Below are 22,215 nucleotides of genomic sequence, written 5' to 3'. Positions count from 1 at the left end.
GACCACCTTCTCTCCCTTTCCTCACAGAACCAATGTTTGCAATGATAAAGAAAAAGCAAAAATAGTTTGTGTCATTTCAATATGAGAAATAAAGTGGGATGACTTCTCTATACACACTGTCCCCTAAATGGCAACAGGATAGTTTTAAGCCTTGCATTCAGATTACCAATGAAGGTGTTTAGATTTTCTCCTTTAGCGCATTCATGAGAGGTGGTTTTCCTGGTGCAGCCCCATCTCACTGCTTGAGATGAGCCTAAGTGATAGAGCTGAAATATCTGGCTACCTTCCCATCCCCAGAGCTTATTCAACATCATATGCCAACATTCATGATAAATGCTGGCCCTGTGTCTCCAGAGCAGTGATCTTTCCAGACAGTGTTGGAAAACTAAACTGCATCTGGGGTAAAGGATGACATTGGCAGGGAGGTTTTCAGGTTCTAGGGGAAAAGGTTTTCTCTAGCCAACTGGGCCATACCCAACTGAGTGAAGTGAGGAGCATCTTTTACCCAGACCTCACACCAGAAAGGCCCAAACAAAGTCCAAATCCAGACCAATCAAAGGGATTGGAAGCAGCCACAGCACTGCCTGGTTTGGGGTGCTGCCTTGTCTCACTAGCTTGGGAAGCTGGGGCCATCTTGGCAGAGGTCTTTGGCTGTCTGCTTCTCTAAGGAGTTATGAACTTGCTGCAGCTGAGCACAAGCCTGGAAACAAACTGTTTGCCAGATAAAAACTACCAAGAGTTCCCGACTGCTTTCCCAGAAATCCCTGCGTAGCAGTTTCCCTAGCTTCAAGACTAATCTCAAATCCTACTTTCTGCAGTAGGCCTTTGTAGGTCTCCTACCCCTTTAGATAATCTGTTTTATCTTATCTTTATAAATAACTAATTATTTACATGTTGTCTCCACCATTAAAAGGCGAGTTCCTTGAGGGCAGGGACCTTATTTTTGCCTTTCTTTGTTTCTCCAGGTCTTAGCCTAGTGCATACTAAGTTTTGAATAAATGCTTGTTAACTGACAAAAAGAAAACAGAAAGCATCTGTTTCATCAGATTCTCACTACCTCTCCCCCTGTCAATGGGCAGGCCAAGTTGCTGGCAGATATTGCTCATGTGTGCACATACAGAGAGAACAATATACTCCTGCTTATCTAACTAGGTCATTTGAAGGGTATCTGAAAAGGACAGCAAACCAATTGGGGAATCTTGGGAAACCTGCTCATGGCTAGAAAGGAGTGCTAACAAAATTTTGAAGTTAAACTGGGTATTTAACATTCAAGTCAGATCAGTTAAAATAAAAGTGGGCATCATGCCATAGGTAAGGATAAATCGCACATGTGCATACATGGGCATACACAATTAATATCTAAACAGAGAAATGTTTCAAGTGGTTGAAACTTTAATAGGGCTGGCCCCAGGACATTTCAAAACACTTAACTATATTCTATATTTTTCAACTTCATGAAAACTCTGCAGTTTGCCCTGAAGGATTCCTGTGTTCTCTATGGGATTTACAAAGGCCATGTCTTCAAAAGAGAAAAAACAAAAACACCAAGAAATTCATTAAGCCAGTCAATTCTGTTTAAAACTCAATGGTGGCTGTTTGAGTGAAATAGTCCCTTAGTCCTGAATAGCCAGAGCCAAAGAATTTTCATCTTACCCCATGACTTCATATTCCAATATGTAGACATGTTTGCAAGGAATTACCTTGTTGTGTGATTAGCAAAGTCCAGCAGATGTTGTTGAAATATCCAATGACAGTGGAGAAAATGGACAGTATTTAGGGCATGTTTTAATGCAAGGAATGTCAAAATTCTCCTTTTTCAGGAATAAGTCTATTAAATGAGTGGTAAAACACCTTCCTGCAGGATGGGCTCAATCACACAAGAGTTTCCATTTAAAACTTGACCTCTAAATTATCCTTTTAAATGACTCAAAGCACATTGTCAAACTGGTATCAACTTGAATATTTTTTAAAATACACCTAGTAGCATTTTGTTTTTACATCTTCAGCCAATTCACATGTCACTGTTTCTCAGGCTGAGGGGTTGATTTTATGAGTTTCATTAATTCTGGGCGGTCTTTCAGGGGACTGAGCTATGTTTAAATATGGAGGACTTCAATTTGCCTCTACACGAATATACATGTCTCACTGGGATCAAGGACTATTCTGATTTGGACTGAGTCTTGATGCTGATTTTTCATGTTTTAAAAAAGAATTATTTGTAGCATGGGACTTTCCTTTATTTAAGAGGGACCTAAACTTCAGAATCTCAAAGGTTTGCCAGATTTTTTCCAATAAATATACGACATGCTATTTGTAAAGTATTTTGCACACACATTTTTGTTAATTTGCATTCACTTATATGTACTGGGACTTAAAAATTTTGACTAAACATGTGAACATACAAGGAAACATTAATATAATCTACTGTCACTGTATTAAAGCTTAATATTCAGAGCCACTATAGGTAGTTGGGACAAGAGTGATCTTTCTAGTAAGCCAAGGTCAGTCCTGGAGACATAATACATCTGGAAAAAGGGACCAGAATATGATCTATTCCCAGAAACCAGCAATATCTAGAAGTTCTAACAAAGTGGGGCTTTAAACATAAATAGACTTTTGTATTTCCACTCATAAAAGGATACATAAATTCTCTTCAACCACTTAAAACATTTTTCGGTTTAGAGACTCATAAAAAGGGAGTTGGATCAGAAAGGTCATTTTACCAGAATTTTCCTCAATTAATACTTAGTGAATATTGGCTGAGACTCAGTTGCCATCGAAAATGGTAGATGACAAGATAATGAGATGATGAGTTAATGAGTTGACTTTAGCCTGGTGATTAACTCCCCAAAGTTCTAGCATTAAAAAAAAAATCTCTTGGGCCTAAAAGGCCCATTCCTTGGGCTTAGTATAAAACCATTGACTTTGGGTAGGCCCTTGGAGCCTATAAGCCCAAGCAGAGCACAAGACTAGTGCCAGGCAAGGTAAGCTTGGAGTGTAACATAAGAGGTCACAATGAGAAAGGCCACTTAGTGTGATTTGTATATGTGTGTGTGTATATTTCCAAGAATGAATGAAAAAGCACTTACTATATGACAAACATTATGCTGAACAGAGAGGATACAAACAGAAAAGTAAAACAATCTCTCTTCCACTCAAGGAGCTTGGATTCTAATTGGGGGAATCAGATTTTTTTTCCATGGTCATGTGTCTGTGTGTGTGTGTGTGTGTGTGTGTGTGTGTGTGTACATGTGTATCTTACAGTATAAGTCAAAATTATCATGGTGATACTTCAAAGCTATCAATGGACAGTAATACAAGGGAAAATTTATCTACAAATTTTGCCTAGAACACACAAATACCTAGTCCGAACTCCAAACTCAAGACCTGTTTCTGGGGATCCTGTGGCTAACCACCATGCATATCCAAAACTCTAACTAAAGCAGTCTTGGATATTCTGGACAAGGGAGTGCAAGCAGAGTGCATGAGAATGTTACAGATACAGAATCCATCACGACATCCAATGGTACATCTCTATATACTGGAACTAGTCCAATGGGATAATGTTCAAATGAGATGGTATTTGCAAAGTGCTTAGCCCAGTATCGGACATACAGTAGGTGCCCGATAAATGCTTTTCTCCCCTTCCCTTCCCCCAGGGTCTGCTGAAGGACATCAGGCTGGGGCTTTTCTGTCATGGGTGAATGGGGCATGTGTGGGTGTTTAGTGAGGGAGGAACAAATACAATGAAGGTCTCTTCCTAGGTAGAGGACATTAATTTCTGTTGAAAATGTAATCTTTCTGCCCCAAATCAAGATGCTTGGGACAGCACCTCTCTAGCCTCACCTGCAGTTGCAGTCTTTGCTGACTTTGATGTCGAGGTGTTGGTGGCATTCTTGGCCTCCTTATCCTTCTCTTCTACACGAGAAGCTTTGACTTCTGGCGTGGCACTAGTCTTGGTTGTTTTTTCTACAGATTCTTTCTTCTTTGGAGAAGTAGTTCTGGAGACCTTCTCTAAAGATTCCTTCAAGCCCCCTGGTTTGGGAGAGGCAGCAGACTGCTTAGACTTCCCATCGGCCTTTTTAACAGGTGAGGAAGACTTGGTCTTCGTACCTGGTTTCTTTGTTTTTGTCTTTTCCTTGAGGTCCTTCTTCAGAGCTTTGCCTAGATTCTGCTCAAGAGCCAGGGCCTCTGGATCGACCATGGAGACATCAGGATGGCGTGGAGATGGGCTTCGGTCTTGCATCGGAACAGGGGGTGGGTCAATGTGTTTGTATGTGACAGTTTTGTCTGTGGGGATGGTTTCAGATTCATCCTCAGAGTCAATGTTGGCATCGGCCGTGATGGAAGGACACTCTTCCGTCTCCGGGGGAACGTCTGAGTCTGTCTGAGATGGGGCTGATTCACTGACTGATGTGGGAGGGGTTTCATCACACTGACGCCCTTGCTGCTTTCCTCCTGGGGGTGGTGGGCCTCCTCCAGCTTGAGTGAGGGGTTTCTCACACTCCTGGGTCTGTTCTTCACTGGCAAACCATTCGAGGGGGTTGGGATTGATGAAGGAAGGGGAGAGCTCTGTCTTGGGGTGCTTATATTCACAGGAAGACACGAGGCACAAATCGACATCCTGACGGGCTTGTGTGGGAGATTTCTTTTCTGCAGTGAAATACTGGTCTGATGTCTCATAAGAGTAAGTAGAAGCTTGGGGAGTTCTAGTAATTTTCTCAGGTGTCTCATAACAGTAGGTGGAAGACTCAGGAGTCTGGCTTGTTGTCTTAGGTGTTTCATAGGAATAACTTTCAGCATCAGGGAAGCTGGTGATTTTTTCAGTAGTCTCATACGAGTAAGCAGAGTCTCCAGGTGTCTGGCTACCATCCTCAGAATCATCATAGCCATTGCTGATGTCATCTAAGAGTCTTGTGGTCCTCTCCATCTTCTCATGGGTGTACCCTTCCAGCTCAGGGGTCCTGGTTATCTTCTCACTTGCCTCATAGGAGTATCCACCTTCTTCAGGCGTCCTTCTGGTCTTCTCTATAATTTCACAGGCAAAACCGTAATCCTCAGGAACCCTGAAGGTCTTTTCAATCATCTCATAGGAGTAGCCACTATCATGTGGAGACCTTGTAGCTCTTTCTGTCTTCTCATAGGAATAGCTGCCTAATTCAGGTGACTCGGAAGTTTTCTCATATGTCTCATGCACATAGTCTTCTTCTTCATCAGGAGACCTGGTGGTTTTCTCAGTTTTCTGATAGGTATAGCTGAAGTCATCCGATACCTTCCCCTCTTGTTCTTTCTCTGTGCCAGATGAAGGCAGATGACTATTCAAGGACAGATGGTGTTGCATCGTATCGAATAACATGGAGGAGCGGAAGCCGTAGGGCTCAGCAGAGGAAGTACCCATTGACAGAGATGGGGAAGGACTGCGGCAAGTGGATGTGGTTTCTTTGAATGCCGAGGTGGATTCTGAAAAACTGGGTGAATATAAAGGAGATGACTCTCTCGGAGTCAGTGGAGAGATATCAGACTTTGGTGAAAGCTTTTCTCCTTCTAGACTTTGCACTTTCTCAGAGGCGAGCGAAGAATATAATGATATCTCTCTGGGAGGAATAACATCAGAGAGAGAATCCTCTTGGAGGGGAGAAGCAATCTGGGAAGGGGTGTGTGCTGAAGAAGTAGATGGGGATGCCTCTACCTGAGATACTGAGATGAGCTCAGAAAGATCATTATCTTGGGTGTAGGATGGCTCCTCAGCTGGTGGTATCTTATGTGAAAAACTGGACTCCTGCATGTCAGGACTGTAATCCACTTCAGTTGGTCCATTTTCAGATATATGGAGCACACTAATGCCTGCTGTAGGATGGTCTGGAGACTGTCTACTAAAGTCCATTGCCAGAGATTGCTCAGGAGATTCCTGACCAAACTCAATAGACATTGATGACTGTTCAGACTTATGCTCTTGCACTGGCGTTCTGGATTTGGCTGTTTTAGGGGAAAAATCTGGTGGTGAAATGGACATTGGTCTTGGGCATTCTTCCTTAGATGGAGACATTTCAGTTTCCTGGAAAGTAGTAGGTGTTTGTACAACAGAGACTGAAAGGGAATCATCCACCTCTGTGGAGTGTGGTGAGCCAACTTCAGCATGCAAAGAAGGAGACACATCGTCAGTTGTTGGTTCTGGAAATGAACTAGTGGCCACTGAAGCTGTGGAAACTGAAGCCACACCTTCTATATGGGAGTAGGTGTCTTCTGCTACACCCTCATCAACAGGGGTTGCTGATTTATCAGAGACGGTGCCTTCAGAAATGGACATTTTGGTGTCTTCTTTAAAGGATCCAAATTGACTGACGTCTATCTGTGTAGGAGAGACATCTCCTGCTAATTTCCTTTCATCCAAAGTCAGGCCTGGCTGAGAACCTACGGCTTCAAAATCCTCCATTTTCTTTTCTTGGCCCAAATCTTCCTTTATTGGTATAAATTCAGTGCTTTTCTCATCTTGTTTCTCTTGGAAAAGACCAGTGGAAGTCATTTCAGAAACAGGACTTGTCTGAGATGGAGAATCTTGTTTTCCAAGCTTTTCTTCAAAAGGGCTCTCAATTTGCCGGCCAGAGGTCTTGACATCAGCACTCAGAAAAGTTTCATATGCAGATTCTGATCCAATCAACGGAGGACTGCGTAAAGGAGATAAGACTTTCTCAATTGGAGACTCAGAGTCAGGCACTGGCTCATCCATAGGGCTTATTGAGGTTTTTCCATTTTCGTCTTTGGCATCATCAAATTCAAAACTTACAGGAACAGATGGTGCCTTTTCAGTAACATCTGATGGAAGATGGCTGGACTTCTCCTCAGTGGGAGATTGGTAGTAAGGAGTGTGGCCAGCACTGCCCGCGACAGACTGAGATGGAGAAACAACTTCCAGTGTTTTATCCTCTGGGCTTGCACAGTGTTCTTCAAGGACTTCCTGAGGTAGCTCAGGAGATTTGGGGATGACTCCAGCTTCAGCTGAGACTTTAATCTCATTGGGGGTCAGAGAAAAGTTCACACTGCGTTCCCCGAGGGGTGTTTTTGCCACTGGGGAGGGAGGAGCGGGGCTCAGGGATGGACTCTTGGCTGGACTAATTTTTTCATCTGAAAGCATTGATGAGTCATCTTTGATTTCTAGCATAGCCGTGGTTTTCATGTCCCTGTCACTGGAATGGTAAGCATCTTGTAGAATAGATTTGCTAAATCTATCTTCCTCCATTGATGAAGGTGGTGAGATAGTAGAAGCTGAAGCATTATAATCTCTGCCATCAGTGGCATCTGTCTTTGACCCATCAGATAGTCCGTTGAAAGCATCAGGAAGCTTGGGCTTGGTGTATTCTTGAGAATACAGTGAAGACTCATATTTGGTGATGTTCACAAACTCCTGAGAAGGAGATTCACTCTCCTCATTGTTAGTCTCATCACTCATCACATCTCGAGGAGTGGACATTTCATCCATGGGAGTGGGCTCACTGGAAATCTCAATGGTAGACTGTGTGTAGCCTGATGTAGCAGTGAATTCTTCAGGTTGGTCCTCTCGGTTCTCTTCATCAGAAGCAGTCGCCTCGCTTTCTGAGCCACCAGGCAAAGTCTCGTCATGAATGGAAGAAGCAGGTTCTCTGGCTGGAGACTGGGCTCCTGTTGGCTTACTTGGTGCGAGGAGCGAGCCATATTTATCCTCAGCATCACCAGCCTCTGCTACCTTGTCCACCACGGCCATTACATAATCCTCCTCAGCTAAATGCTTCTCCATCTCATAGTCGCCCTCTGTTTTTTCCTCCTCATCAAGCTCCTCCTCTGTCTCTTCGGCTTCTGCTTTCTCAACGATCTCATCCATGTCCTCTTCAGCTCGCTCGTCGCCGCCTGCCAGAGATGCTCTTTTCTCCTCACGGTGCCCCTCTGCCTCAACCTTCCTGTCCTCCTCAGCTTCCTCTTCCTCGTCGAGTGCTCGTGCCTCCTCTGTGCCGTGCTCGGCATGGCTCAGAGGCATGTTTTCGTCACCTGCATAGTCGGGCTCCTCAGCTTCCTCTGTCTCTGCCTTTTCTTCATAATCTCCAGCTTCCGACGACTCTTCAAACACCGTCCCTTCATCCTCAAACTTTTCGTTGTCATCTTCCCTGGGCTTCTCCGCCGGCTCCAGCTCCTCAGGGGTCTGTTCACATTCACCTTCTACCTCAGTTGTGGTGATACCCTCATCAGGAGATTCGGCAGGACCTTTGATGACTTCAGTTTCTTTCTGGATGACGTAAGCTTCGACTTGTTCGGTTTCTGTCAGTTTCTCTTCGTCTTCTATGAGCTCTAGCTGAGGCTTGCTCTCCTTGAGAACATCGACTTCTTCAGCTTTTAGCTCTTCAAAGTCCTTGGTCAAGTCTTCAGGGGAGGACATGAGAGATCTCTCAGCTTCAAGGTCCTTGGCAGGACCTGCTGCGGCAACTCCAGTGGCTGCTACTACAGCGGCAGCTGTCGCGGCTGTGCCGAGGGTGGCTGCTGCGGTTTCAGAGACCTTGCTTTCTTTCTTAACTACCTTAATTTTCCCTTTCTCTTTTGGCTTTCCAACAGCAGTGGTCTCTTTCTTGATGGGTTCTTCCTTCTTCTGCACTTTAGGTTTCAATATGGGCTTTTTGGCTTCAGAGACAGAAGTAGACAATTTCTTTGTGTCTTTAGGAAGCTTTTTAATGTCTTTTTTGATTTCCTTTTCTTCCTTCTTAATTTCCTTTTTATCTTCCTTTTTCACCTCCTTTTTGATTTCTTTCAGTGGTGTTTCTTTTTTTACCTCCTTCTTGGGTTCTTTTTTCTCTTCTTTCTTGACTTCTTTCTTGACATCTTCCTTTTTAGGTTTCTCCTCCTTCTTGAGAGGGGTTTTTTCCTCTTTTTTAGATACCTCTTTCTTTGGCTTTTCCTTCTCTTCCTTCTTGTCTTCAGATTTTGCCTTCACTTCCTTTTTCACGATTTTGTCCTTGGTAACCTTGGGTTTGACGTCAGTGGCTTGCTTTTCAGCCACGTCAGCCTTCACCACAGAATGATCTTCTTTGTTAGAAACCTCCTTTTCGGGCACTGAAGGTTTGGCTTCTGTTTTTATTGGTTTCTCTTTCTTCACTATCACTTTTTCTTTGCTTTCAATTTTGGGTGCCTTTTCCACATGGTTGATTTTAGTTGTTTCAGGCGTTTCTTCTTTAGACTCCTTTCTGACCGGTTTGCTGGAGAGCGTCTTTGCAACAGGTTTGAGACTTTCTCGGCTATCTGTTCTCTGTTTCAGTTTTACTTGTTTCATTGCTGGACTAGCCACTTGGCCAGAGAGATCCTTCTGGGTGACCATGGGCTGCTTCAGGAAGTCTAAATGTTTGAGTTTTTCCAGTCCTTCTAATATGTTGTATTGGGTGCTGTTCCCAGGAAACAGGACTCGGATGATTTTCTCTGCAGGGTTTGCTGGATGCCACACAATCAGAGAGGAAACTGAGGTCAAATAGGAAATGGGGATGTCTACTTCTTGGCCATTGGGCAAGATTAGTTCAGCCTTGTCTTTGCTGGTTCCAGTCCACTGGTTCATAAAGTATTGCATCTCCTTGCTACTCTTGACTGGGTTAAGTACGTACATCTCGAGTTTCCCTACTCCCATCTTCTGAAAAAGAATGACAGGATCAATAGTACTCCCTACACTTCTAGAGAGAGGCTCTGGCTTCATGGATAACTTGTTTAAGTACTGGAGGGTGAAGCACGCCTCTTCAATGCTCCTCTTCATCTTGATGTTCGGATCAGGGCTTTTCAGGTTTTCAGGTACATTGAGAAAGACGACTCCCAGATCAGGGGAGATCAGGTTTTTCATCCAGTCACTGTTGGTGGTGGAACCCTGGGACTGCTCCTCTTCCAGCTCAGCAATTTTCCTCTGCAGCATGCTGTTGATTCCTGGCAAGTTGTCATCTCCAATGTGGGTGAGTAGGATGGAGTCCACCCGATCCAAGTGTCGAATAAGTTTCCAGAAGCAGGATTTTCTTTCTGATCCTCCGTTGATAAGCATATTGAATCCGTTAACAGCGAACAGCGCTGAATCGCCTCTCCCCCCTGGGAAAATGTAACAGCAGGGTTTGGAGAGCTTCAGAAATCCTCCTGATGTGGGAGGCTCCAATATGTCAAAGGGAGATGGGACTTCCACTGATTCTGACAAATATTCAGTAAACTCTGAAAGTCCTTCCATTTCTGGCAATATGGAAGCTGAGTTGAGTTTAATATTGATGAAGTCCTGAAGGTTATGTCTGTCGAGGTTTGAATTCTTCCAGTCCCCTTCCTCGGGACAGAATAGGGTTAGGCTGGCTTTGTTGGCAGGATGGGTGGTACTCAGTAATTCCCCAATCTGGGATAGGGGGGAAAAGAATAGAAAGGAGATTTAGGTGAACATCAATGAATCATCATCATCTTAAATTGACAAGATGCTGACACAGAGTCCAATGGCATGAATGGCATGTGATGAGGTCATCTACTTTCTCCTTTTTAAATGTCAAAGGAGAAGTCTACGATGAGTCATTTTGCCACCAACAGAAAGCTTTCTCTTTGGTTCCATAATATAAGCCAGATCTAAGCAGTAAAAGAATATGTATATTATATATTATATATATATATACACACATGCTATATATAATATACATATATGCATACACACACAGACACACTGAGTGTGTGTACTTGCTGCCATATTTTTTTTTTTACAGAGAAAGCAGGGCTTCTTTAAAAATTCAGTAGGTGAGACACTACCAAATTCCACTGTCTAGGTGATAGGGAGATGCTTACTCCTCCAAAATGACTAAATTTTGGAATATATGTGGCATAGCAGGAAGCACAGGACTGGGAGTCATTGAATCTAAGTTTGAATCCCGACTCTACCACCTGTATGACCGTGGATAAGTCACTTTTCTCTGGGCCTCAGTTTTACCTATAAAATGAAGGATTTGGACTAGCTGTTTTCTAAGGTCCCTTCTAGCTCTCTATCTATGACCCTATAAGATTTTTATTTTTTAATTATTTTTTTCAGTTTAGCAAGATTTTTTTCTCTCTCCCATACCTCTTCCCTGTTCCCAACATTCCTATCAGATTTTTTTTTTGAACATGAGTAGTCTGCCCAGTAGAGTCTAAGAAAGAGAGCTGAGAGGCAGCTAAGTGGTACACTGGTTAGAGGACCGGCCCTGAAGTCAGGAAGACCTGAATTCAAATCCAGCCTCAGACCAAACACTTGACACTACCTATGTGACCCTGGGCAAGTCACTTAACCCCAATTGCCTAAAAAAAAAAAAAAAGAGAGAGAGAAAGAGAGAGAGAGCTGAATGTTCACACCTCTGCAAGTACAAATGTTGAAGCAGAAATTATTGAGGCAGTTATACAATTTTATAATTAAGTGTCAAAATTATTTCTTCTTTCATTTGTTCATGATTAAATATGAAAATTATGCTCAAACATAATTCTCTCCCACTGTTTTCAGGGAAGTTGAGTAAGTGAATGAAGATGAAATTTGGCCCCAATGGTTCACATGCATTGGCTAGCTTTTCCTATACAAGAGCTCCACAGTAGGCAGAGAAATAAGGAGTCCACAAAATAGATTGTGGCTTAATATAAAAAGCTTATTTCTTTTCATCCAAAGACCAGATTTATGGACACAGGCTTGATGGACTTTGTCTAGTAAGTTAGGAGTCAGGGACCCATCTTCAGCCCAGGATTCAGCAAAACTCAGAAACCAGCTCAGATATCATTTCAGACTGGAAAGGAATCCTGGGTACACAATAACAAATGATGAAGTGGCAAAGAAAAAAACAAAACATGTCCTTTGGTTTCTAAGCTTCCCAAAACAATGCTAATCTGAGCCCTTATCTTTTCTTGAATGGAACAGGGTTTTCCCTGGCTCATACTGCTATGGAACATTGTTTTCTTAAGGTTTATTTTATTTGATGATCACATTTAGCTTCCTTCCAAATATGATCATGGGAAAGACAATATCTAATTTTTTCCTTCATTTGGTTCCAAAGGAAAAGCTCTCTTGATATTGTAAACCTCTTGATCTGGAGCCCATAGAATTTTCTTTAGATGGCCACAAAGTATTAATGCTTTGTATGACTATAATGCTTTAGCTTTGGTATCTCTCTGGCTTTGACAAAAGACAGCCTAAGACCACCCATGAGTTAGATTGTTGAGGAGCTACTTTGCCAAAATTGTATCCAACAAAGATTCTGGGTAATTAGTCATGTATCTCCACTGATTGTATTCTATCTGCATAGTAATTCCCCTCCCCCATCCTGTCAACTTGCCACACTAATCTATGCTCTTCAATTCCTGTTATCTAGCACCAGGACCTTAAAACAAAGTTACTTGTCCCTACTCCCTCTTACTGCACTTTCAAATATAACCCCAGGGCAGCTCTATCCAACTCAATGTATTTCACTCTGTCTCTCTCTCTGATTGAGTTTCACTATCTCACCCAGACTAGAAGTGCAGTGGCCACTCAAGGGCCTGAACCCATGGTTGATCAGTAAGGAACCTTTGACCTGTTCCATTTCTAAGTTGTTTTCATCACACTACTCCATCTTGGCTCTTATCCTATCTGTCTAACCATCCCTCAGGCTGCTAGGCTGGCTTTTCATCCCTGTCATACTCCCTAACAATGGGTATTCCCTCAAAATTTGTCTTGGGCCCCCTTCTCTTCATTCTCTAAACTCTCTCTTGTAACTTCATAAGCTCCTGTTTCATTGCGTTTTTATGTAGATGACTCACAATCATCTATCTATCTATATATGTATATGTGTGTGTGTGTGTGTGTGTGTAGCCCCAGTCTCTCCAGAGCTTTAGCTCAGCATCAATAACTTCCTGTTGGACATTTCCAACTGGATATCCCAGAGACATCTCAAGCTTGACATGTACAACTATAAATGATTATTGTTCCCACCAAATCTACTTCTCTTCAAAACTTGCCTATTTCTGTCAAAGCTACTACCATTATTCCAGTCTCTTAGATTTATAATCTTAGATTCATCACGTACCGAATCTTGCTTTGATTACCTCCACAATACATCTCAAAACCGAACCCTTCTCTCTACTCACACATAAATCCCTTTAGTTCAGATATTCATCACTTCTTACCTAGATTATTGAAATAGCATCCTAATTGGTTTCACTGCCTCAAATCTCTCCCTATTCTAGACCATCTTCTGTACCACCACCAAAGGGAAGTGCAAAGGTGACTATGTCACTCCCTGACTTCATATACTCCAATGGTCCCCTACTGCCTCTAATACCTAATATAAATCTTGCTGTTTAGCTTTAAAAGCCCTTCAGAACTTGGCTCCAACTTATTTTTCCAGCCTCACTGCACACTGCACCTCCTCTCCCCTTGCTGCCCATATTTCTGAATCTAGCCAAACTAGCCTTTTCTTGTTCCTCACACTACAAAGGCACTCCATCTCTATCTCCGTGACTTTGTATTAGCTGTCTCCCATGCCTGGAATGCACTTCCTCCTCCACCTCTGTCTAATAGAAAACCCATCTTCTTTCTGTTTGAGACGAAATTCAAGTGCTGTCTTCTACATGAAGCCTTTCCTAATCTCCACCTCCCCCATGCTAGTGCCTTCCCTTCCTTTCCCTCCTAAACCACCTTGTATTTATTTGTATTTATTCTCTGTATTTATTTTGTACATAAATTATTACCTCCTCACACTAAGCTCCTATCAAAGAGAAAAGAGAATTAAAATATACAAAAATATTTATATGTTGTATGTGTTGGCAAAGAATTGGAAACTGAGGGCATGCGTATCAACTGGGGAATGACTGTGCTAGTTTTGGCATATGATTGTGATGGAATACTATTGTGCTGTAAGAAATAATGAAGGAGATGGTTTCAGAAGAATCTGGGAACACTTACATGAACTGATGCAAGGTGAAGTGAACAGAACCAGGAGGACATCGTACACAATAATAGCAGTATTGTAAGTACAACCAACTGTGAAAGATACAACTACTCCAATCAACACAATGATCCATGACAATTCCAAAGGACCCATGATAAAAAATGTTATCCACTTTCAAAGAGAGAACTGATGAAATATGAATGCAGATGGAAGCATATTTTTTTTACTATTTTTTTTTTTGCTTTTTTTCACAATATGACTAATGTGGAAATGTTTTGCCTGACTTCACATGTGATGTCATATTGTTCGTTGTCTCAACAGGTGGGGAAGGAGGGGAAGAAAGTAGAACTGAAAATAAAATTAAAGACATAAAATTTTTAAAAAAGAAAGTAATCTCCTTGAGAGTAGGAATTGTTTCATTGTTTTTATTTGTATCGCCAGTGCCTAGCACAAAGTAGGTGATTAATAAATGATTGTCAACCTCATGATCAGCCAGGTCTTAGATTCAATAGCCACCGCCTTATAATTCCTAACTTCCTACGCCTTCTGTCAGCCTTGTCCTGTTAATCCGCAAGCCTGGGGAACCTTCTTCCAGGCTGGCACACATTGCTGTGGAGTCATAAAATTGTGCTGATTTCATCCCTTATAAATGAATGCCATCTAACCTTAGCAGGTCCCTTAATGCTGCTTTGCAATTATGCACTAAAATAGGGAATCAATAAGAATTGAACCAGTCATTTACCTCTTACTGATTCCTTATCTCATCCCTACAGTGTATGACTATTCCAAAGTTTTTCTTCTGTCTTCAAGGTACAATCCCATCTCATACATAATCTCACAGCAGGTGATCTCACCTTTTACTTTACTAAGAATATCAAGGCTATCTGACAAGAGCTCCTTCAACTCTGTCCTTTTATAATTTAAAAACTCAGTGCCCTTGATCCCACCCCTTTTCAGGCTTCAGGACCTCAATGCGTGAATCAATGAATGAATCATTATCATTTTCTCTCTCCCTCTCTCTCTTTCTGTCTCTCTATCTTTCTCCCTCTCCTACTACAACCCCATCCTCTCCTCTAGGTTTCTTCTCTTTACAATTGTGTAGGTTTCCTCCATCTGAAAAAGAGGATTCCCTTAACTCCTGTACCCTCTTGAACAATTGTACCATCTCTCTCTTCTTTTTCGCTAAACCTCATGAAAAATTACCTTCCAGCCAAAAATCTCCACTTCTTCACCACCAGTCTCTTGAAATCTGGATTCTGTCCCCACAATCCTGCCATTATTCTTTCATTGTTCACCAATGAACTCAATACCAAATCCAATGGTCTTTTCCCAGGCCTCATTCTCTTTGACTTGGCATTCCATTCAGTCAGTTTGTATTTATTAAAGGCCTGCCATATGCCAGACACTATGTTAAGCCTTGGGGATACAAAGAAAAGCAAAAAAAAAGCAATCCATGCTCTCAAGAAGCTTACAATCTAATTGGAAAGACAACATGTAAACAATTATATACAAATAAAATGTTAAAAGGATAAATTAGAGATAATCAACAAAGGAAAGGCATTAATATTATGAGAGATCAGGAAAGGCTTCCTATAGAAGATGGAACTTCAGCTGGGACTTGAAGGAATGCAGGGAGAGCAGGAGATGGAGATAAGGAAGGGACAGAGTTCCTAGCATGGGGACAGTCAATGAAAATGCCTGGAGTTGAGACATAGAGTGCCTAGTGGGAGAAACAGCTAGGAGGCCAGTGTCACTGGATCACAGGGTATGTGGCAAAGAATAAGGTGTGAGTAGACTGGAAAGACAGGAAGGGACTAAATTATGAAGATCTTTGAATGTGAGAGGATTTCATATTTGATCTGTTTGGTGATATGGACACACCAGCCCCTCTTCTCCACATTAGACACACTCTTCCCTTCTCTCTCTTTCTACATTATCTTCCTTGGCAAATCATCCACTTCCATGGGTTCAAATATCACCTCTATATGGATGGCTCCAAGTTTAGATCTCTAGTCCTGACCTCTCTCATGAGTTTCTGGCCAAAATTTCCAGCTATTCAATGGATATTTTCTTTGGGTGTCCAACTAGTATCTTGAACTCAGCAGATCCACAGGAAAATTTATTATCTTTCCCTTAAAAGGGAAAATTATCTACTCCTTCCTCCAAACTCCTGACTTTTCTGTTAATGTTATAAATCATCATTCACCCAGTCACTCAAGTTGGTAACACAGGTGTGACTATCAAGTCTTCATTCTTCACGTTTCACATCAAATATGTCCATTCTACTTGTTTGATATTTCTTAGATTCCCCCCTCCCACTTTCAATTCTCACTGCCACCACTCTATCACCCCATTGGCAACCCAACTTTCCATCAAATTAGAATAACTTTCATTGCCTCCCCCCATGTTCTTCAATTCATCTTTTATATCAACTTCTAGGTCTTACTCCTAGCCTCTAGGCTAAGCACTTCGTTTCAAAGCACCTAGGTCACAATCATCTTAAGATTCCTTACTTTTAGATCTGTTTCAAAACCCTTAATAGTTCCTTCTTGCCTCCTAAGTCAAGTTCAAACTCTTTGGTTGGCCTGGCATTCAAGTTCTGCTGCTCCTCTATCTTTCTAGCCTTATCTCACACTATTTTCCATCATGTACTCTATGTCACATATCCATTTTTGTGTCTTGTTCCCATCATTCCCTGTGCATACCTCCATTTCTTCTCTATCTGTTGAAATCCTATTCATTCACCATGACCCACCATTAAACATTATCCTGTCCTTGAAGTTTTTATTAATTTCCTCATTTAGAAATGACATTTTCTTCCTTGGACCTCACATAACATTTGTGCATTCAACACGGTCTGGTTTGTCCTATAGTTATTTTTGTATTCTATTACCCCTACTGATTTGTAAGGTGCATTTGGACAAAGATTTTTGTCTTATTTAATCTTGGTCCCAATGCCTAGCACATTGCTCTAAATTTAATAGGTGCCTATCAAATGCTTATTGAATTGAAGCAAACAATTCTCCACTTTCTATTTTCATAACTAGGAAAACAGGCATAGAGAGGATCAAACTGTATCTACATTTCACTTGGGAGAAGATTCAAAAGTACAATAAGAATGCAATTTTAATGAGAGCTTGTTTCTTGCTAGAAACAAGCACAGTTTTCACATTCAGCACTGGTCCCTTATTTTCTGTTCAGTGTATGAGGACCCTTTGACAAGATCACCAAATCAGGGGGTTGTGAAGGGTTCTTGACAGATTTTCCAGCCCTCTATCTTTATATCCAATTCCAATGACTAACAACACTGGTTTTGTAACAGCCTGGGATGCCTCTATTTTTCATTGTGATATAACAAAAAATTAACTATAATTTGCTTTAATTTAAAAACAAAGATGGGGAGAAGGCTATGTCCTCTGCCCTGAGAAGCCTGTGGTCCTAAACCTCGTGAAATCTGGGACTTTAAGCTACAAACTAAATGTTCCTTGTGGTGGTTCCCTCCCCGCCTCCCCACCCTTAGTGAACTGAGAGAGAAGTCCAGTTATGTCAGCTGACCGGTGGGTTTCCAAAAGTGCTCAAGCGAACCAAATGAGACCCGACAGTTTGTTTACAGCTCTTGCCAGTCAGGAAAAAAAGCATACCCAGAAGCCTTAGGGAGACACTGTAATAACACAGAGTCAAGTCATGGAGATTTGGGTCTTTCACTGTACCCAGAAGCCCAAGAGCCCACCATCTTTGGAACGCTGCATAAAATACGAAGCAGTTCACTTGTCAGCCCCTCCACACAGTATCTATCAGCCACTGGCAGGCTAAACCTTGTGATGGTAAAGACATTGGGTTTCATCTAGACTGATGCACTAGAATAGACATGAAGGGGTCACTTGTTTTAGAGAGAAGTATGCATTCTGTGAATACCGTGAGCTTAGTCAGGGCTCTCTGTTCTGATGGTTTTCCAGTCTGGAACAAATTAGAATCTTTTATCTGATCTGGTGTGGTTTTGTAAAATTCGTATCATAAATGACACGTCATTCAAGATGCGAATGGACCAGAAGCATTGAGGATCTTGCTTTAAGTCAGCTACTTCTGCTCACTTATCCTTTGGACGTGTCTCTTACGTGCAGGTCTCTGCTGGTCAGCAGACACATCTTCCCCTTTCGACACAATCTCATCACACTTTTCAAGTCCACACAAAGGGATTGGATGTAAAAAATAGCAGGCAGCTGAGATACGTCTAATGGGAGTGGGGAACCTGCAGCCTGGAGGCCACATGTGGCCTTCTAGGTTCTTGGGTGTGGCCTTTTGACTGAACAGGATTTGTTCTGGGACATTTGGATTCAGTCAAAGGGCTGCACTTGAGGATCTGGAGGGCCACATTGTGGCCTAGTGGCCGCAGGTTCCCCATCCCTGGCTGGAGACAAGGAAGGCTGAGATTGCGTGCTCAATGGTTATGATTTAAGTGGAAGAGAAGTCTGATATGCTGAAATTAAGGGCAAGACACCTTTTCCCCCAGCTCTGTTACTGATTTTGTCTGTGGCTCAGGCTTCTCTGGACCTCAGTTTTACCACCTGTGAATGTCCACCTCCTACTTACATCACAAAGACACTATGAGAATTGATTAAAAGAAGGAATAAGTGCTTTGAGAATCTGTTGGAGAGAGAGATGCCCTATAAAAACCAGATCAGGTGTTGGCCACATCCATACTCATTTCCAATATGAGAGCATGTTCTCACCGTCTTGCCACCTACACGCCTACTACCCAAATTCACCTGCTATTGTCAAGCTGAACCAACATAATATACTTAATGTTTAAACAAAATGATATGCCTTTTCTGGTCAAGAACCCACCTCTTGATCGGTAAAAATCTCTATGAAGTTCTGGAAGGAGAACGAGCCTGACTGGAGGATCAGCTCTCCTGTGTTTTCAAAGCATTGTCCGGTCAGCACCAGCAGTTTGTGTCTGGCGGCGTCTGTTATCATCAAGCGCACCTGAAAGCAAGGAAAGATGAACAAGACCATGGGCAGGCATGACTCTGGAGCTCTAGAGTCAGTAGCCTGCCCCCAAATTCTGTGGCTTTGCTCTCCCATAGGGTGCCCATGCAGTGAACTGTCCATGAATGTCACCATGATTCCCAACTGCAGCTAATGGCCCATCACTGAGGTCAGTAGAAAGCCTATTAATGCTATTTTCTGAGCTCCCAGAGAAAATAATAATTGGCAACCCTTCCAAATGCAATCCTCTCACAACTGGCCATCCATATGTTGCATGGCTACCCTGAAGTTTCCTTTAACAGCATGTGGCTACAAGAGCTGACTTAAAGCTCTACTGAATTCCACCAAGTACAGTAGAATCCGATATTTCCTCGGCCATCATATTACATAATGACTAATCTGACTAATATGACTCATGATATATCACGACTAATCTCAACCCCCATGCTGCCAGGCTGGCCAGTAATAGGTTACATACTTTGTCAATCTCAGCCAGCAAAAGTTCCATTTCTTCCTATTGGTAGACAAAGGGATGCCTCCACACTCTGATGTCTTAGCATGGTTAGCATGAATCTTCATGGTAAACAGGGGCAAAACGAACCCTTTCTAGTCTGACCGCACTGCAGAAATATCCATATACCTTAACAAAATCCCTAACAGGAGAAGTCAGCCTCTCATGCAGCAGGCTCATTAAAATACAACCCTTGAGGGGGTCAATTTACTTTCCTTTTGGGGAAGAAGTGCTGCAGAGTGCACTTTGCCTTTTGGTGTGTTGCTACCATCTTATCTGTTCCAAAGGCATTGCTAAAGTTTTGAAAATAAATAAATGTCTGACCTTATCTTTCCTTCCTCCATGACTCCTGGCTTCTGCAGGCAGTCTGCCAACGCGTGTATAAAACCTCTGGCTTTTTTCAGCCACAAAATTGCTTCCTGACTTGTAAGTCACTGATATATGGCTGTCAACATCACTTTGCTCATCAACCCTGTTTCTTAATGGATAGTCAAAGGGGTTCTGCCAATTTGAAGGAGTAGGTCGGGGCGGAAGTGGGAATCAATCTCAACATGTCTGAGCACACTAGGCCAAGCTACAGGATATATGGAGAGCCAGGAGAAGGGACAGTGAAAGTGTAATAGAGGCCTCCAGGGACTAGGGAGGGCTACTTTGAACCTTGAGTGACATCCCACTTGCCAAATAGTGTTCCATATAATAAAAGAAATGGGAATGTGAGCCAGATCAATTCCCTGGCCTCAGTGATGAGATTCTTAGCCTCAGTTGAGTTCCTATTTTAGAGCACACTTTGAATGCACTGAATTTCAGAGTATGGGGCTTCTGTTGACCTTCTCCAAAAGGAGATTTAGCAGAGTAGTGATACAAGGGTTCCCCTAGCTATCTTCGAGATGGGATCCACGTTTACTTACCCTATGATATGTCTCTTGAACCCCTACCTCAACTGTCTTTTTTTCTATTTGTACATCTAATGGAGGATTTTTGCCCATTCCTCCCTTCCCCCCCACACATTAGCACCCACACCAACCTCCTCCAGCAAAGTGATGCAACTCTGAATTTACAAAGGCCAGTTCTGGCCCCTGTTTTCTTCAACCTTTGTTTTGCTAAAGGTACAACAGGGTCAAGTTCAGAGAAACCAATTTAGGATAGAATATGGGCAAAAACCGGGAGGGGATAGAGTAAGAGAAATTCTTCACTGATTAATAAGAAGAAACTGGGCTTGGAGGAGGTGCATTCCTGGGTGCTGGCAGCAGTTTACAGGTTCCCTTTCCTCCCCAGCCCCACTTCTCTAGCCTCCTGTAGCTCGGGTGTTTGCCCCGTCCCTCCGTGAGTGGGGTGGGGTGGGAGAGGAGGAGGAGCCCTAGCCCGGGAATCATATTGCTGACTGGACTTACCTCAGTGCTGACTGCTTCATCTGAAGGGTTGATCAGGACGACGGTCTCTAAGACGTCACTTCGGTGGTGAAGAATTTTTTGTCCTGTAAGCATAAACACACAGAAAAGAAAGAAAGAAAGCTTTAGCTTTTCCAGATGAAAACCAACAGAACTGTTCAGTTTGAGGCAGCAGAAAAATTTCTTTCTCCAACCTGGTGCCCCTTACTCCATCTTACAAATGAAACCATAATCAGTGTTATTAAACAAGAGTGCACAGACATCTGACACACACAGTATACATACTCTCTGAACCCAGTCTGTGTGGTCTTAGGAACTTTAGCCTTCACATCCCCTTCACTTTCACAGTTAATAGTGAGTCTGCCTCTCAGGGCTAGCGGTAATTTTCATTTGATGCAAGGGGTGGGTTCCAGGAAAACTTGACAGGGATCTTGACATTTCCTTTCTCATGGTAATTGGGGATGTTTCTTCTTATCAGCCTTTCTTCTGGTGAGAACTGTGCAGAGATTAATTAGCAGCCTCATTGTGGAATGACTGTCAACCAGAAAACCCGGACTAGCAATTAGTCCAATGAGAATGGCTGTCTGAGGCAAGCTTACAGACTGCTGGGTTATTAATTAAATAATTTTGCTCAGAGAAAAGTGCAGGGAAACAGAGCAAATCTTTCCACTGGGCAAGGCGGCCATATTGCCCTTGGGAGGCTCCTGATACAAGAGCAAACATGACAGATGAAGAAAAAAAGCAAGATATGGCTCACTGGTGGAAAGTCTTCCAAAGATAAAGATTAAAAATAAGTAAAGAATAAATTCTGCCTTACTCTATTGCCTTCCTCCACACCTACTTATGGTTTTCCCACTTGGAGAGGCTATATCACAACTATAATGATACTCCTGAGCAGAAATTTCCTGATTCTGGACCCCTCCCTTATCCTCCAGCATCAACAGTATATGGCCTTCAAATGGGCTTTTTTATATAGAATCCATTGGACTGAAAAGCAATGGTGACGGGGTTGGGGGGAGCAGGGGCACACAACCGGCCACAGTGTTTCCTGTCCTTTTCACAGAGAGAGCTAATGTCCAGCAGAAAAGCAGAAAAGCAAAGCCATATTCCCCGGGTCACATAGACATTTCTAGTACAAAAAGAATATAAGCTATCTAGAGATTTTAAGCTGTTTCCTTCATGTCTCTGTATCCTTAGCATCTAGCAAAGTCCTTTCCCTGGCACAAAGTGGGCACTTAGTAAATCCTTGTTGATTCACTGATTAAGTGACTGCAAGATACAGTGGAACCTGTGGTTCCAGGAAGGAACATAAGCCAACACAGTGGAAAGAGTGAAATTGGGAGATGGTACAATGGGGAAAAGCACTTGTTGCTCCTATAAAGCTAAAGCCGGGTCAGCAGAATTACAGAAACATCTGAGAGATCCGGAT

General features: G+C 42.5%; 1 protein-coding gene across 1 annotated transcript in view; it reads right to left on the bottom strand.

The window, feature by feature from the left end:
* MAP1B (microtubule associated protein 1B) overlaps positions 1 to 22,215 on the bottom strand; it is a 121,163-nt gene that overhangs the window by 6,328 nt on the left and 92,620 nt on the right. The window contains exons 3-5 of the mRNA XM_027864216.1: positions 20,790 to 20,872; positions 18,744 to 18,884; positions 3,847 to 10,366 (exon numbers count right to left, since the gene is read on the bottom strand). Coding sequence (XP_027720017.1) covers positions 3,847 to 10,366; positions 18,744 to 18,884; positions 20,790 to 20,872 — 6,744 coding nt within the window. The remainder of the gene's footprint in view (positions 1 to 3,846; positions 10,367 to 18,743; positions 18,885 to 20,789; positions 20,873 to 22,215) is intronic.

The sequence above is a fragment of the Vombatus ursinus genome, unplaced genomic scaffold (assembly GCF_900497805.2).
Source record: "Vombatus ursinus unplaced genomic scaffold, bare-nosed wombat genome assembly UNPS02014774.1, whole genome shotgun sequence".
NCBI classification, from domain to species: Eukaryota; Metazoa; Chordata; class Mammalia; order Diprotodontia; family Vombatidae; genus Vombatus; species Vombatus ursinus.
The sequence above is the reverse complement of the archived record's forward strand: the minus strand, read 5'-3'. Positions and strand labels throughout refer to the sequence as shown.